This window comes from Garra rufa, chromosome 9 (assembly GCF_049309525.1).
Source record: "Garra rufa chromosome 9, GarRuf1.0, whole genome shotgun sequence".
Classification (NCBI taxonomy): domain Eukaryota; kingdom Metazoa; phylum Chordata; class Actinopteri; order Cypriniformes; family Cyprinidae; genus Garra; species Garra rufa.
The window spans coordinates 23,460,810-23,479,444 of record NC_133369.1 but is presented as its reverse complement, the minus strand read 5'-3'; the positions used below and the strand labels follow the sequence as shown (position 1 = coordinate 23,479,444).

Here is an 18,635-nt window from a genome sequence, read left to right as displayed (position 1 = left end):
AATTCTAAACTAAGCTAAATAATGTGAGACAAAATATCAATTGCTGCAGTCTATTTAAAAGTGTTTAATTCATTTGAATGAATTATTAAACATTTAATACTTAATATATGTATTTAAAATATGATATATTTAATACAGCAATTTTTAATATTAAATTTATGAAAATATGGTTTGAATGAAGAAATGACTCACTCATAAAAACATTACTGGATGAATCAGCGTTTTTGAATAAATAGTGTGAACTTTTGAACAAAGTGGAGTTTTTCATATTTTGCCTAAATATCATATTTTTTTTCATTTAGTACTGCCCTTCAGACGCTACAGAAGATACTTGCATGTTTCCCAAAAGACAAAATAAGTTAAATTTACCCTGATCTTTACATTGAAAAAATTAATAAATCAAAAGTTGGTCTGTCACTTAATTCAAATCGCAATATGGACTAGTGTCTGTGAAAACTGAAATGCAAAAAGACCGTTTCAATATGAATCCTGCATGTTTCGTTTGCCTCTGTACGTATGAATGGTGGAGATGCGTTTTTTTTTTTTTTTTTACTACAGGCATACTGAAAGCACACGTGATGCTCCTGCTAATTTTTGGCATTTGCATCTCACATGAACAGATAAACTCAATCTCCAAAACTGCTGTGAGTGTCACTTAACCGTTTCATTTGAGAAAACTAGCATCATATCATACAGTACACACAGAAACTTCACGGCAACCTGTCAAAATAAAAGTACGGTTTAACATGTAACAGAACTATATAAGTCTTATATTACTTTTGTACAGTATAATGTAGGTGTTTATATATTCCTATTTAAATAATTTACATAAAACAATATATATGATAAAAAATAAATATTACAACAAGATTAACCACTTAATTGTAGAAAAAAATACTACAATTATTATTTAAACGTTTTAAACTGAATATAATTTTTCTTCCTTGTGTTGATTTTTACAGTAAACCTCTGTTTGTTTGCCAAAAATTAAAAGGGTTTATTTTTCATTTGATTAAAAATAAATAAATGTTTATGCTTTCATTTGATTATCAGAAAAAAGAAAGCACATAAGAATTTCTAAAAAAAAAAAAAAAAAAAAAAAGCAAAAGATTGTAGCGCGCTATTGTTCAAAATGTTAAAATAGAAATGTTTTCGTTGTTACACAAAGTAGGCTAAAGTAAAAAAAAAAAAGTAACGTTGGCACCTCATACACACACATATATATAAACATTATAGTACACTGTAAAAGGTTTTTACCAGATTCAACTTAAAAACCTAAGTTCAGCAGCTGCCTTAAAATTTTAAGTTAAATCAGCCCAAAACTACAAGTCATTTGAAATTATTACAATCAAAATGAGTTGATTTAACTTGTGAGTTGAAATGACTTAAGTGACAGAAAGCTGCTAAACTTAAGTTTTTAAGTTGGAACTGGTGAAAACTTTTTACAGTGTATAGATAAAACAGAACGTTTATCTTTATAATTACACTTATCAAACTAATGCAATTACCTTATTTTTGAGAATAGAATAGAATAGCCACTGACCTCAGCAGTGGTTGAAGGACATCTGATAGACTCTGACCACTTTAATTGGACCCTTCTGGGCCTTTATCCTCAGCGTGTACAGTATGAATGAGAACAATCTGTTCAGTGGCCTCCATGTTGTTTGTGACCCTTATATTAATATTTAATGAAGTGAAGGGTAAGTGAATGTTTCTGAGGGAGGCTTGGCTCTCTCCAGGGTTAAGTGAGCTGTTAATAATTGATGATGTGCTGATTTTTATGGTTCTTTGAGCGTGTTAATAGAATAATGTACTTACTGACTGCACGGATAGAATAATGCAGTTAACGTGTGTGTTTTGCGAATAATGTCATTAGCATGTGTTCAAGGGGTCATCGCTGAGGGAGACAGCACTCAGATACACACATCTACATGAGGGACCGCAGTACGTGTTGGTCATTGCCCCCTAACCTTATAAACACCCAACTGATTCAAATCTTGTTTCATCTTTTTCATTTCCGCTGTCTCTCTCTCTTCTTCTCTTTCCCCCCTCTCTCACTCTCTCTCATTGATTTTCTGTTTGTTTTTCAATCACATTATTTCCCGCGCACAGCGGTGTAGCCAGCGGCTAAATGGCCCCTCTCCTACTAATTGGACGTTTAATTAGATCACAGATTTGGCCCAATTAGTCGCTGTAGGGAGGAGAGGGGATAGCCTGGGGGTCTGTGTGTGTCTTTGCGTGCGTGTTTATGTGAGTAGATAGTGAAGAGAGAAAGCGAGGAATGGAGATACAGAAAAGGGGGAGCGAGAGAGAAAGAATGGGAGGGTGGAAAAGAGATATCTCTCTCTAGGCTGCCTCATTAGAGATGTCAGAAAGGGTCTGCCATAATACTTCCCCCTCACTATGAGTCTGGCCCCAAGAGACCTATCAGAGCAACCCGGCCCAAGTGTGCTTCGGGGACTCAGACCGTGCCATGTCTCAGTCTTAAGATCAGTTCAAATCACTGCTGTCCTACCTGAGAGAGCCACCACCAGCCTCAGTTTATCAGTGACTAATGCCATACCTTCATGAAAACAGACCAAGGGCGGTTTCTTTGAGATGGCACAGAATTTTTTGTTCTAAAATTACAAATTATCATGTCAAATAGGCAGCATAAAATCTTCAGCTTGTTGTGGTCGTAGAGATCCTTAAGCATGGCGTGAACAATGTATCACTCTGATTGTCTGATTACACTGCCAGTGAGATGAAACTAGAGCTGGAAAAATAAATCGATGTATCGCAAATCAACAAATGATTCTGCATTGATTCTGAAATGTTTCGAACGCACTGCGATTCTTTCTAGAAAATCGATTCCGAGCTTACTTTTTAACAGCAGATGGCACTGCGTGCTTTAGAAACAGCCGTACTCTGCTTGCTTCCAATTCCTTACGCACACTTGAAGCTAAAAGTAAGGTTGAAGCAAATTACAAGGGTGTTCACAGTGAGCTGTAATTTTGTGTCATGTAAGCATTCTCAGGTGCAATTACATAACTCACAATGCACAAGCGCTGTTAAGCACTCTTGTTTGTGAGCATTTGAGTGTGTGGCATTTGAGTCCCCATACACAGACAGTGTAAATATGCTTTCCATGGGGGCGCAAGAAGTCAGGTTTTGCGTTGTTTCACACGAATCACCACAGCGAGCATACAGTGCTCTGGTCCAGATTCGTAATAGCATGGAGCGGATCGTATGTGCGAGTCGGCGCAGACCATAACATGTAACAGACCCATTTGAATTCTACACCGAATGGTATATTTCATAGTGAAATGGATAAGGTTGTGGCTGTCATATGCTGTCAAATGTGGATTTACTCAACACCTCAACACCTCTAGCCCAAGCTGTGATATAAACAAAATGGTATTGGCTATTTAATAATGTTTGATAGTTAATATTATGTCAACACATAGAATAACGCTGCATGTTTTTAAAGCACTTTAGTGGACCTTTCAAAACTAGATGAGAGCATCATCTGCTGTTAAAAACTAAGCTCAGAATTTATTTCAGAGAGAATCATGATACATTCTAAAAAAAGCTCCAAATCGATCCACGAATTGCGATGCAAATTGACGCAAATGGCCTGAATGGGTCAAAATGGTAAAAGTGCATTTAGCAGCATTCATTCTCAACTGTTTACGGTAATTTAAAGGAACACTCCACTTTTTTTGTAGTTCCTAATCTTATCGGCCTAGAAAATCGCATCTTTACATTTTCCGCCGATCTTAGTACACGATATAACTGCAGAAGTGTCAAGTTTAAATAAAATAAATACCGAAACTCATTGGTTATTTTTGAACGTGATGCTATTGGTCTAATGTGATTCAATGATCTATGCTTAGCTATGCTAAAAGTGATATCGCCAGAACAGGAGAACGGCTGAATGGATTTCAAAACGGTAAATCTCAATTTATTAACTTGGGGGGGGAGTTGGAGAATGAGCCTATTTCCAAAAAAATGGAGTGTTCCTTTAAGATATAAGTTGAAGTTTTAACACGAATAATCACCACCAATAAACGCCACATTTGACATATATATTTAACATAACGTTCACTACTTGTCTGTGTTCTGTTCCGTGTCTGAACACATACACAGAACAGCGCAAATTCTCTTTTGTGGTTTTAAAAACACAACATCAAATAAACATTAATAAATCAAGCACGTCCCATTTTATGCATGTCACGTTACATGATTTTACTGATTTGCATGTGAAATTGGGCTTTTATGGAGGAGCAAAAGCGCACCACTGGAAAGGGGGCGGAGTTGGGAGCAATAATCGTTTTATCTCGATTACTGCATTTTCATAATCGTTTGAAGCCGAAATCGAAACTGAATTTCGATTAATTGCATAGCCCTAATATATAAATACAATCTAATGTAATGTAATGTAATCTAATATAATATTATTGAACAATTATTATATTACTGAACAATAAAACCCAATGCAGAAAATTCTGCTGTGTTTTAAAGGAATAGTTCACCCAAAAATGAAAATTCTGTCATTAATTACTCACCCTCATGTCGTTCCAAACTTGTAAGACCTTTGTTCAACTTCGAACACAAATTAAGATATTTTTGATCAAATCCAAGAGCTTTCTCACCCTGCGCAGACAGCAATGCAACAACTACGTTCAAGACCCAAAAAGCTAGTAAGGACATTGTTAAAATAGTCCATGTGACATCAGTGGTTCAACCATAGTTTTGTGAAGCTGGAGAGTACTACCTTTCTGGGCTTTGAACACATCAATCGCATTGCTATCTATGCAGGGTCAGAAAGCTCTCAGATTAATTAATTAGAGTAATTCATGACAGAATTGTCATTTTTGGGTGAACTATCCCTTTAATGCCAATACTGATTAGAAAGTGGTACATGTTTGTTATTATGTGTGTGTGTGCACAGAACTCTTTAATGCATCTTTTCAATACTTAATGTCCTGTATTTATGAGCAGTGTGTCTTCGATGTCACACATTAGACAGTGTGTCTATTATTAAATAGCACTTATGTTTTTGTTGTGACTGACACCTTTGGAACTACATAATTGCATTACATCGCCCATCGGAAGCCACACCTCCTTCACCAGAGGGGCTCATTTGTCGCTCGGCATTATGGGAGACCACGGCTAATGAGACTCAAGGTGATCATGTCAGTCAAGACACACTACGGATGGCATCCGCAGGGATGCTTGCATGCATCCACAGCATGGAGCCCTTTCTCCTTGGAGAAAGTATGGAGGATTTGCCCTCTGGGCATTAGATGAAAGGGCCGATGCCTCTCAGCGAGATACTTAGCAGAGATTTGAAAAAAGAAAAAAGCTGTGTTTTTGGAGAGCGAGATTATGATGTGAATCATACAGATCTGCTATTGCATTGCCAGACGCTGCTTTACTGACAAATGCGCACACAGCTCAACTTCTGACCCTGTGGTTTGTTCTTCTTTATTCTTGCTTTTTTCTTCTGCTCTGTCTCTCTTTCTCCCTAAATCCTGACTCAGCTGGTTGTTCAATAAGATGCTGGTGGGGAGTCATTTGGCTGGGCTAGACAAGCTGGATGCTTGCCCACACACACACATTTAAGATGAAGTGCTCTCCTTTTCGTGCACATTGCATGAATCCTTAATGTGTTCCAGAGTTTCAATAGAAAAAATGTAAAAGCCTAAATCAGTGTTATTTTGAGTCTCTATAACACATATTTATTCACTTTGCCTGGCAGATTATTTTAAATAAATAATTATACAAATTCTTTTCATTTAAGTGTTTCTGTAAGGTAAAAAACACTTAGTAAGACTGAATATTTTTGGAATTATGATTGGTTTAAAAGTTATTTAATTGAATTATTAAATCGTTAAGTTGATTTACACTTGCATTCGAAACCGTAATAATCTACAGTAGCCAAAAATTGTTAATTAAATTAGTCAAAAATGAGTATGCACCATTCAAATGATTATCAATATGCCACTAAGTTTTTTTTATTTGGTTTAAAAACATATTAACAGCTTTTTTTTTTAACAAAGTCTGAATCCCTTTTATTTCGTGTTTGAGAGAAAGTTGTTTGATTTGGATGCCAGGCATTTTTGTTATTAAGCTCCATGTATGTGTGCGTCCTAGTCTGGAGGAAATTGAGGAAAGCTTGTGGTCGATATGAGCGAAGCCTCCATAAAAACCTTCTCTCACGGAAAATCACTTCCCACGCGATCATGTACACACAGACTAATGCGCAGTCGGACACAAGCACGCTCGAAAGTATACGCACAGATAGAGCTCTTCCCTCACGTGCGCACCTTTCTCAAAGGCATCCCCCTGCTGTCTTTTTTCCACATCGTGATTCCAAAAGCAGACTCTGTGTGTGCGCCTTTTTTGGGATGTCTGATTTCCTTCGTTAAACTACGTGGAGTCATATAAAGCTGAATTATAGTGTATCGGAGAGCATTTAAAGGCTTTAATCAGAACAAATACACACACAAGCACACATGCTACTGAAGTAGTTGTAACTCTTAGTAGTTTTATGAGTCTGCATTAACTAACCCCAATTACCCTCTCATGAGGTGCGTGAGAACAGAGCGGCTAATTAGTTGTGTGTGTGTGACGGGAAAGAATGGCAAAGAAAAAGAGAATTGCATGAATGGGTTATAGCGCTCATTGAAAAAGTCATTTCTGCGGTCATAAACGCACTTCACACACATTTAGTGTGGGTTTGTGTACGTAATTGATTTTTTTTTAACTCTCTTGCAATATTGATGAGCATGAATAAGAGATGAGTAGGGCAGGGTGTGTCCCAGTGGGAGATTTGCGCCCTCCCTGCTACTTCCTGTCTGAGGATTACCCAGCATTCCGGCTGAACCACTGCGAGTTGGTGTAATGGTTGGTTTGGTCACCATTCAAAGCTCATTTCAGAAAGAGTGAGTTTAGATTCTAGGCCTGTAATCTTGATGTTTGGCCTCTGAGTGAGCACACTGCGCGACCGCTAGTGTGTGTGTGAGAGTGTCTACATGTTTATATGGTTTTTAAAGACACAAATGTGTATAATGACATAAGTATTACAATGTGAACAATGTTTATGAGGACGCTTCCTATGTTCTCGTAAACCTATTGGCTTGAAAAACATACTAAACTGTTTTTTGAAAGTCTAAAAGTTTTCTGTGAGGGGTAGGTTTATGGGTAGGGATAGAAAATAGAGTTTGTAAAGTGTAAAAGGCATTATGTCTATGGAGAGTCGCTGTAAACCACATATATAAACATGTTTTGTGTGTGTGTGTGTGTGTGTGTGTGTGTGTGTGCACCAGGCGATGCTGCTTCCCCAGAATCCATCTCAGGTGCATGCGGCTGCTGTGAATGGAGACAAAAACACCTTACAGAGACTCATCACAGGTATCACACATATGCTTAAAATGCTTCATCCTCTTTACTTTGTATTCTATGTGCATGATATATCTTTACAAAACAAATCATCGTTCAAAAGTTTGTGATCTGTACAATTTTTTTTGATGTTTTAAAAGAGGTTTCGGTAACTCTTTACAATAAGGTTCATTAGTTAAAGGGGTCATCGGATGCCCATTTTCCACAAGGTGAAATGATTCATTAGGGTCTTAATGAGAAGTCTATAACATACTTTGGTTAAAATTTCTCAATGGTAGTGTAAAAAAAAACACTCTTTTTACCTTGTCAGAATCAGCCCTTTTTAAAGCGAGCCATTCTGTTGCATGTTAAATGCTAATGAGCTCTGCTCGGCCCGCCCCTCTCTGCCGTGGGATGACGAGCCGTAATGTTTACTTTAGCTGCGTTTAGCCACGTTTAGGTGCAAAACTTGCTAACTAGCACATTATTCAGAAAGGCCATTTGCAAAAATGCATAAAAAACCCTTATACTCACTTCTGCTGTGGGTGAACCTGCATCACAAATGATTTGGAGGAACATAGATGCATATGTAGATCGGGATCAACGCTTTCCTTTTTAAAAACGAAAGTAACGTTAATCCTCTGCATCTTCAGCGGCTCAGATGTTGGGAGTAAATGACGACTGCTATGTTCATTATTATATCCAACAACAGAACACCTCAATCGCTCAATCGGACATTATTCTTGTTTTACCCTGCACCTGAGTCGACACAATGGCGATCGGACTGTTCGACTCATGTTAATCAACTTTCTTGGGAGTGGTCTCTGTTGGTGTGTCCTGAGAATGACCTGATTTTTTGGTTTTGTACATAAACTGCCAACACACTTTAAACAACATGTAAAAGTGAGTTTTGAATATGCTTACAATTTAAAGGAGTCCTCAGATGCAAAACTCACTTTTGTTTGAACACTAATGTGTGTTGGTAGTTTGTGTACACAGTCACCCTACAATGATAAAAATCCACCCAGTGGTTTTTTTTTAATCTTTAAAATGAAATATCCCCTTTTTAAAATCAGGTCATTCTCAGCTTCTTGTCGGTGTGATGACACACTGACAGAGGCTGCTCCCATAACAAGTTGATTGACATGAGCGCCTTACCTTAGACCCACCCTCATAAAGCTGATCGCCATTGTGTCGACTCAGATGCAGTTTAGGTGTTCTTATGTTAGTTGTAATAATAAACATAGCAGAAGTCATTTACTCCCGGCATCTGAGCCAATGAAGACGCAGAGGATAACGCTAATTCCGTTTTTAAAAAGGAAAGCGACAATCCCGATCTACATATACGTCTATTTGTGCGAATTGTTCCTGATGCGGCTTCATCCACAGCAGAAGTGAGTATAAGGGTTTTTTTATGAATCTTTGCAAACAGCCTTTCTTAATAATGTGCTTGTTGGCAAGTTTCGCCGCTAAATGCGATTAAAATAAACATTACGGCTCATAATCCCGCATCAGAGAGGGGCGTGGCGAACAGAGCTCATTTGCATATAAAGGGAACATGCAAATGATTTTGACATGGTAAAAGGGTGTTTTTTTAACTACTATTGAGAATTTTTAACCAAAGTATATTATAGACTTTTCATTAAGACCCTAAAGAATCATATGAACTTGTGGAAAATGGGCATCCGATGACCCCTTTAAACTAACTCTTTTCAAAAATGTCTTCTATTTTAATAAATTTTAAAATATAATTAAATTAAAATGTATTTATTCATGTGATGGCAAAGCTGAATTTTCAGTAGTGATTCAGTGTCACGTGATTCTTCAGAAATCATTCTAATAAGCCTATTTGGTGCTCATAAAACATTTTAACATCTTATTAATATTATAAACATAAAATATCTTATTATTAACATTATAAACGATTGTCGTGCTTAATAATTTAGTTGAAATCATGACACTTTTTTGGCATTCTTGTTGGAAAAATGTTCAAAAGAAAGGCATTTACTTAAAATTAGATTTTTTTTCTGTCACTTTTGATGAATTTAATGCGTCCTTACTGAATAAAAGTTTTAATTTCTGCAAAAGCAAACAAAAAAATCTAAGAAAAAATGTACTGATCCCAAAGTTTTGAAAGGTAGTCTATATATGTGACCGTGGGCAATAAAACCAGTCATAAGGGTCAATATGAGATTTATATATCATCTGAAAGCTTACCATTAGTGGTTTGTTAGAATAGGACAATATTTGGCCGAGATATAACTGTTTGAAAATCTGGAATCTGAGGTTACAAAAAAATCTAAATATTGAGAAAAGCACCTTTAAAGTTGTCCAAATGAAGGTATCAGCAATGTATATTACTAATCAAAAATTAAGTTTTGAAATATTTACGGTAGGCAATTTACAAAATATCTTCATGGAACATGATCTTTACTTCATATCCTAATGATTTTTGGTATAAACAAAAAATCGTTAACTTTATACATCATCTGAAAGCTGAATAAAAAAAGCTTTCCATTGGTTTGTTTAGATAGGACAATATTTGGCCTAAATATTGAGAAAATCGTCTTTAAAGTTGTCCAAATTAAGTTCTTAGCAATGCATATTACTAATCAAAAATTACATTTTGATATATTTATGGTAGGAAATTTACAAAATATCTTTATGGAACATGATCTTTGCTTAATATCCTAATGATTTTTGCCATGAAAGAAAAATGTATAATTTTGACTTATACAATGTATTTTTGGCTATTGCTACAAATATACCCGTGCTACTTAAGACTGGTTTTGTGGTCCACTCCAGTGGCCTTATGGGATAGCAATGTGTACACTGGTTTATACTTTTCAATCCTTAAAGATGTAGTACATCACCTTTGTAGGTTAAATGATGGTGTTATTAGTAAACTTAATCACCCCACAAAAACCCATTAAAATCAATGCATTGTTGCTACATTGCCAGAATAATTGTCATAAATATATTCAACATATCTCACCCATATTTTCTTTTATATTAAAGAGAGGTATCAGTAACAGTTTAGGGTTGATTAGGGTTATGTATGTGTGTCCTTTGTGTCCGCAGCAGAGTCTCGTGTGCGGGATAGCGAGGATCAGTTTGGCCGGACTCCTCTGATGTATTGTGTGCTGGCCGACCGCTTGGACTGTGCAGAAGTGCTACTTAAGGCCGGCGCAGCTGTCAATAAGACTGACCACAGTCAGAGGACCGCACTGCACCTCGCAGCACAGAAGGTGACACACACACTTAGCTGTCTGTCCCTGCTGCCTCTGATTTTGATAGACACGTATACTGGCTAGGTGTTGTTAGGGTTTACTGCCCTCTAGTGTTTGTGCTGTTGACACATTTCTCCCCAAGATTTGAATATGGGTTGTTGTATGTGTGTTATGTTATTTTGACTTAATATACGGGACAGTTTGAATGAGATGAGAGGACTGGAAAGGAGAGCAGAGTGGAGAGGAAAGGAGAAGAAGACAGGGAGGGACGGGATTGATGGGTAACACTCTGACATCTAGATCAATAAGAGCTGTAGCTCAGGGATTAACACTCTAATTGGGCTGGGAATAGAGACTGAGAACCCTGACACACACACACACACACACACACACACACACACACACACACACACACACACACACACACACACACACACAAGGGCTCTCCCCGGAATGTTTTACACGGGAGCTAAGGAGGCCTGGGAGGATACTTGATGAGTGGGGAGGGCCGCTCACACTCACACACATTCAGAGCCTTTAGATGGATAAACAGCGGTCTCTATCTCAAACCAAGGCCCTAGAATAATGTCCCTGGGCGACACTAAGCACCTTTTTCATCAGTTTATTTCATTATTTTGCTGGCTTTGGATGCTTTGTCATTTTAGTTAAATGCAGATGAAAGATCAGCTGAGATAATAGATGTTTTTTTTTTCTGTGTTGTGATGTACATCCAAGTTAAACAGATTTTTGAAAAAGAAAATAGTTGGGTAGGGACTTGGCTCTATCCAGGTACACTACCAGTCAAGTCTTTAAAGATTTTTAATGTTTTTTTTTTTTTATTATTTAAAATAACTGCTTTCTATGAATATATTTTAACATGTATTTTTTTCCTGTGATCAAAGCTACATTTTCAGCATCATTATTCTAGTTTTTAGTGTCACATGATCCGTCAGAAATCATTCTAATATGCTGATTTGCTGTTTAAGAATCATTTTCATATTATTATTATTCACATTTAAAACAGCTGAGGACATTTTTTCAGGATTCTTTGATGAATAGAAAGATCCAAAGATCAGCATTTATCTGAAATAAAAAGCTTTTGTAACCTTTATTAAAGGGGCTATATGTAACTTTTTCCCCAAAATAAAAGTAACAATAGCCTTTTTATTTGACCATTAATGACTCAAACATCTCCTGATGAGCATACTGACACCTTGTCAGCTCACAGTGGGTGCACCTATAAGCCTGTATCCTATTTTTCCTATTTTCTGTCGGGTCGGATTTTTCGCGCGCTGTCTGCGGATGTGACGTCAAGCACGTTCATGTTAAACGTTTCAGATCACTCTGCCACCACCGCTAGTCATATATATTGCAAACAAACTTAGTTTCTCAAACAATACATGTATTTGACTGTTCTTACCTCTGTAAACATAATGTTGACTTCTTTGCAGCGGATGACTTGTGAAGTGTGTACGTACGAGCGCGCGCTGCCAGAGCGAGCAGAAAGGAAGAGCAGTTCCGTTTTTTGGCCACAGGTGTCAGTCGCGAGTTTAAATTTCAGAAAGTTACATATAGCCCCTTTAAGCAAGGATGCTTTAAATTGAACAAAAGTGATGATAAAGACATTTATAATGTTACAAGAGATAAATGCTGTTCTTCTGAGCTGCGGTTTATCAAAGAAACCTGAACAAATTTTACTCAGCTGTTTTCAACGTAATAATAATAATAATACATGTTTTTTGAGCAGCATATCAGAATATTAGAATTATTTTTGAATTACTTATGTGACTGGAGTAATGATACTAAAAATTCAGCTTTGAAATCACAGGAATAAACTACATTTTAAAATATATTCAAATAGAAAACAGTTATTTTAAATAGTAAAAATATTTCAGTTTTTTTTTCTTCTGTATTTTGGATCAAATAAATGTCGGCTTGGCGAGCAGAGTTTTAAAAAATGTACAAAAAATAAATAAATAAAAAATAAATAAAACATATGCTCAAATGAATCATTCACAATAAGATCAATGACATTCATTTACACAGTTATTTACACAATTATGAAAAAGAAGTTACGGTTCCAGTAAACAGTCACATTTATAAGAAATAATCACATTTATGAGAAAGTCATAATTGTGTGAAATAAAGTTGCAGTTATGCATCGGTCAACATATATAGCTGCATTTATTTGATCAAAAATATAGTAAAAACAACCTAAATAACAAAATAACCTTGTTCTATGTTAATATGTTTTAAAATATAGTTTATTAATGTGATGGCAAAGCTGAATTTTCAGCAGCCATTACTCCAATCTTCAGTGTTATATGATAGAAAATGAAACATATGTGCGAATGAATCATTCACAATAAGATCAATAACATGCATTTAGAGAGTAAATAGAGCAAATTTTCATTTCATGTTGACTTTAAAGGTGAAAAATGTCATTTCTAGAGACAGAAAATTTATTTGCAAAAATGACGACTTTTTCAAACACATCTTTTTCTCCAATACTCCCGTTTTCTACCATTGCTTGATCAAACAGATGCCAAACTTCACATTTAAAGCTTATAGTTTGACATTTTCTGCAAGAAATATTAGAATTTAAAATAACTATTTTCTACTGTAATATTTTTTTAAATGTAATTTATTTTTGAGATGGCAAAGCTGAATTTTCAGCAGCCATTACTCCAGTTTTCATTGTTACATTTTCTGGGGAAATAAATTTACAAATAGCTGCCTTTGCATATTAAGTTATGATATCCCTGATATGAGAATGGATATGGTTTCAGATTTGAAAGAAATTACATTTTAAATGGCTGTGAGTTTACAAGTGTTTTCCGATTCATGAATGAATGACTCTTATGAGCCGGCTATTTTAATGGATCAGTCAAATAGACTCAAGAACTTAAGTGTTACTGGTTTCAATCAGTCTTCACAGCTGCCCTAATGATTTGTGCATATGTTTCGGCTCTGACTGAATTATAGTTACATAGCGTAGTAAATTAATTTGAAAACATAAAAATGGTAAATGGATTGTTAATTATGCTTGGGACTGTGATCTATTAGTCTGTGATCCTCCAATACTTACAAACAGACAATTACTGTATGTAATCGCGTGAACATATGCTTTTCAGGGCAACGTGCGCTTCATGAAACTCTTACTCTCACGCCACGCCGATTGGCGCTTAAAGGACCTGGAAGAAATGACTCCATTACACCTGGCAACCCGACACTCGAGCTTTAAACCTCTGTCTCTTCTCCTCAAGCACATGGCACCTGGTGAGGTGGACACACAGGACAGGAATAAGGTACCAAACACAGTTACACACAGTACACATGCTCACACGCTCAGCGTCTCATTTATAAATGGCTTGGGTGGGGATCAGGGTGAACGTGAGGTTAGGTTGTGTGTGTATGTGTGCGTGTGTGTTTGTGGTTGTATATATGCCATAAAGCAGCAGGGGGGCTCTGCACCCTCAGATGTTTCTCTGGAGGATATGAGCTCTGTTTAAATTGTCTAATAAAAGATATTTTCTCAGAGCTGCTGCGAGAGCTTGCCAGGCGCCTACAAGGCTCAGGGTCTCATCGCAATGCTAACCTTGTGTGTGTGTGTGTGTGTGTGTGTGTGTGTGAAGTGACAATCACACACTCGCTGCATGCCGAAGAATCGCAGAGAGAATACAAACCAACCAATTTCACAACAAAGAATATGCATGGCAGTACGTTTCCACCTTAGAGTAAAACACAAAGCAGATAGCTGTAAGGTAAATCTTAGAATAAGAAATCAAATCACAATTATAAAAAATAAAGTTGCAAAGTAATGTTTATAAGAATCTCACATTTATTAGAAAGTCGTAATTGTTTGAAATAAAGTTGCAATTATGAAAAAAGTTAGTTTTGATAAAGCTGCAATTGTGAGATATAAAGTTAATGTTACAAGAAATGAAGTGGCACATTTGTAGCAAACTCCGCTTATAGCTGCATTTATTTGATCAAAAATACAGTGAAAACAGTAATAATCTGAAATATTATTACAATTTAAATGACTGTTTTCTACTGTTTTAAAGTATAATTTATTCCTGTGATGCAAAGCTGAATGTTCATCAACCATTACTCTAGTATTCAGTGTCACGTGATCTTTCAGAAATCATACTAATATACTGATTTGTGCAGGAAACATTTAATCTTATTATCACTGATACAACTCTTGCTTAATATTTTTGGTGGAAACCAAGATACTTTTTTTTTTCCGGATTGTTTGATGACGTTTAAAAGAACCAGTTTTATTTTAACTATAAAGTTTTTCTAACATTCTAAATGGTGTTACTTTTGATCTTACAATAAAGACTAAGAAACAAATTAATTTTATATATACACTACCAGTCGAAAGTTTTTGAACAGTAAGATTTTAAATATTTTTTTAAAGAATTCTCTTCCGCTTCAAGCCTGTATTTATTTAATCCAAAATACAGCAAAAGCAGTAATATTGTGATATATTTTTACAATTTAAAATAAATGCTCTCTATTTGAATATATTTTAAAATGTAATTTATTCCTGTGATCAAAACTAAATTTTTAGCATCATCACCCCAGTCTTTAGTGTCACATCCTTTCCTTCAGAAATCATTCTAATATGTTGATTTGCTGTTCAATTTAATAATTAAAAAAAAAAAATATATATATATATATATATATATATATATATATATATATATATATATATATATATTAAAAATATATAATATTTATAATTTAGAATATTTATAACATTTATAATAATATTTATTTATTTTTCTAATGAGTTATGGAAATTAATACTTTTTGCTTTAAATTGATCAAAAATGATTTCAGATCTTCTGAACTTTCAAAAAACCTGAAATTCTACTCCAACATAATAATATCAACTTCAACATAATAGTATTAATAATAATAATAAATAATAGTAAGCAGCAAATCAGCATATTAGAATGATTTCTGAAGGATCATGCGACTGAAATTATGCAAAAAATTCAGCTTTGAAATCACAGGAATAAATTATATTTTAAAATATATTCAAATAGAAGACAGTTATTTTAAATAGTAAAAATATTTCAAACTACACATAGTGTGACCTATTAAATATAATTATACAAAATTACAATAATTAATAATAGTATTGAATTTTTTTAAAAGATAATATTTTATATAAAGTGAATATTTAGGTATGTTAAAATAAATAATGAATATGAAATAAAATGCAATAATTTTATAGTACACTTAAAATACAATGCTAATATATATATATATTTTTTTTTTTCTTTTTTTCTTTTTCTTTTTTTGAATGAATTTTCAACATTTTTACCCTAAAATGAGTCGGCTTTTATTTTAACGGGTTGCCTGCAAATGTCCTTCCAATTTTAGCACTGCTGATTGAAGCGTGTCATTGAATGTCTTGCATTTTGCTCTGAAACCAGCACCGCATAGCCCATAATTATGCTTTCAGTTTGAATGGAAATCTTGTATATTATTACAGTTATTCGATCTAAATTGATTGTGCGATGATTGTGCATTAACAGCTGTCAACCATGTCAGACTTTTATAGATATGTGCCATACAGACAGGCTGTATTTGTAATATTACTGTACTAGCTATAATACAAGTAATAATAACAGCTATAGTACTATAGGATTAGTCAACACAGAATATTTAGACTAGTAAGTGATATGTGCTGGTCACCACAGAGCAAAAGAAGAGGTTAGAGAGATACGTATGTGGGCCCCGTGTTTTCCTGGGAAACACTGCTATCAACTGCTCCAGATTACCAGACCACATGCAGCTTTATTCACTTTGGCTCCAATTACTGTAAACATTCACCCCAGTTTACTTTCCGATGATCTACGCACATACAGCGACTCTTTAGATACGCCGTCATTTAAAATCTCATTCCACAGACAAACTGCTCAAAGCTACCAGGGTTATTAAGGCTCCTGTTTTAAATCATTATTCTGTGTGTGTGTGTATGGTTGTGATTACGCTAACATGAGTGTGTGTGCATGTGTGTGCGCACTGTGTCTGTATCAGTGCTTCCATTGAGTCACATAAGGGAGTTTTGTTTGCAGGCCTTTATTTGTCTGTTGGTTTTGTAATAATTTGATAAGCAGAATTGTGATTTCTCGTGATGAGGCTTCTTCTGTGGCCAGATGCAGAAAATAGCTCATCTTGTGCGTCTTCAGTCTTCACTGTCCATATTGGCTGTGCGTTTTGTGGCTGGGGAAACTTGAGTGATGAATGAAGAGAGAAGGGCGTGTGTGTGTTTTTAGGTAACCTTTTTGGTTTTGGAATCAAACTGCAGAGTAAACTGTCTTTATGGTTGAGCAAGAATGTCGAGCTGGTAAAGCTTGTTAAGAAGCTGGAGACCAGCATATATTTGCAAGTAATAATTAAGCAGACACTTCATGTAAAGTGACTCACACGATTGTCGAAAAGCTCTAGCTATGTTTTTGACAGAAGCCAAAATGTTTAGCATTACCAATGAGAATGGATTTTGGCAAGAATTGTAGAGCTGAGAGAGCCAATGTAGCCTGACACACATAAAACAAGGCATTGGAAAACTAAAACTGATAGATAGACAAACAATGATTTTTAAGTGTGCAGCTGAGATTGCAAGCCTGCATTAATAGAAGTTTTGGCACTTGACAATTCACATTTGCAAAATATTAAGTTGGAACTACAATAAAGTGTTAAGTTTAAATTCATTTACATTTCAGATTTGAATTTCATTCAGCTTAAAGTTGTAAATTTAATGATTCAAATAAAGATTAAAATTTATATTAATTTAACATTATAATATAAGTTTAAATTCATTTAGAACATTTTATTTAACTTTAAGTTGTAATGTTTACTTTTTAATTTTTAGTTATATTTAATACATTCATTTTAATTTTACATTCAAATTCATTATATATTTCATATTTACTCAACTTAAATGTGTAGTATATAATTTAATGTTGATTTTTACATATCACATTTTAATTTAAAGTTTGACTGTATACATTTAAGTTTAAATTCATTTAGATTTTGGTTTTAAATTTTATTCAACTTAAGTTGTAATTTTAAAGGTTAAAATAAAGATTAAAATATCAAATTTAAAGTTGTAATTCATAGTTTAAATTTAGATGGTAAATTTTATTCAACCTGAAGTTGTAATGTTTACTTTAAAATTTTACTATTTAATTTTTAATTATATATATAATACATTCATTTTCATGTTACATTAAAATTCATTTTACCTTCCAGCTTCACTCAACTTTAAGTTATAATATATAATTTTGTTCAAATTTATATTTTACATTTTAATTAAATGTTTTAATGTATACATTTAACTTTAAATTCATTTACATTTTATTTTAAATTTTATTCAACTTAAGTTCTAATTTTAAAAATTAAAATCGATTGAAATATTAAATTTTAATTTAAAGTTATATGCGTAAAGTTTAAATACATTGAGATGTTTCATTTTATTCAACTTAAAATTGTAAGGTTTACTTTTAAAATTTACTTTTTATTCTGTAATTATATTTAATACATGAATTTTCATTTTACATTTAATTTCACAGTTCATTTTACTCAACTTGAATTTGTATATAATGTAATATTTTAAAAATATTTTTTAATATGTAAAATTGTCTATAATTTTACATTTACATTTTACATTTGTGTGTATATATAATTTTATTATATATATATATATATATATATATATATATATATATATATATATATATATATATATATATATATATATATATAATTCAAGTAGTCATTTTAACTGTTTAATTCATTAGTTATTAAATATTATTGCAATTTAAAATAGTGTTTTTTTTAAATACTTTAAAATAGAATTTACTTGGTGATGCAAAGCTGAATTTTTAGCATCATTACTCCAGTTTTCAGTGTCAAATGATCTTTCAATAAATCATTCTAATATGCTGAATTATTATCAATGTTTGAAACAGTTGTGCTGCTTAATATTGGAACCTGTGGTACTTTTTTCAGGAAGAA

The 18,635-nt window shown here is 34.0% G+C and overlaps 1 protein-coding gene across 1 annotated transcript in view; it reads left to right on the top strand.

Annotated features, from left to right (window-relative positions):
- The window catches only part of invs (inversin), a 40,501-nt gene that overhangs the window by 2,792 nt on the left and 19,074 nt on the right, over positions 1-18,635 (top strand). The window contains exons 3-5 of the mRNA XM_073847307.1: positions 7,314-7,398; positions 10,447-10,613; positions 13,730-13,903. Coding sequence (XP_073703408.1) covers positions 7,314-7,398; positions 10,447-10,613; positions 13,730-13,903 — 426 coding nt within the window. The remainder of the gene's footprint in view (positions 1-7,313; positions 7,399-10,446; positions 10,614-13,729; positions 13,904-18,635) is intronic.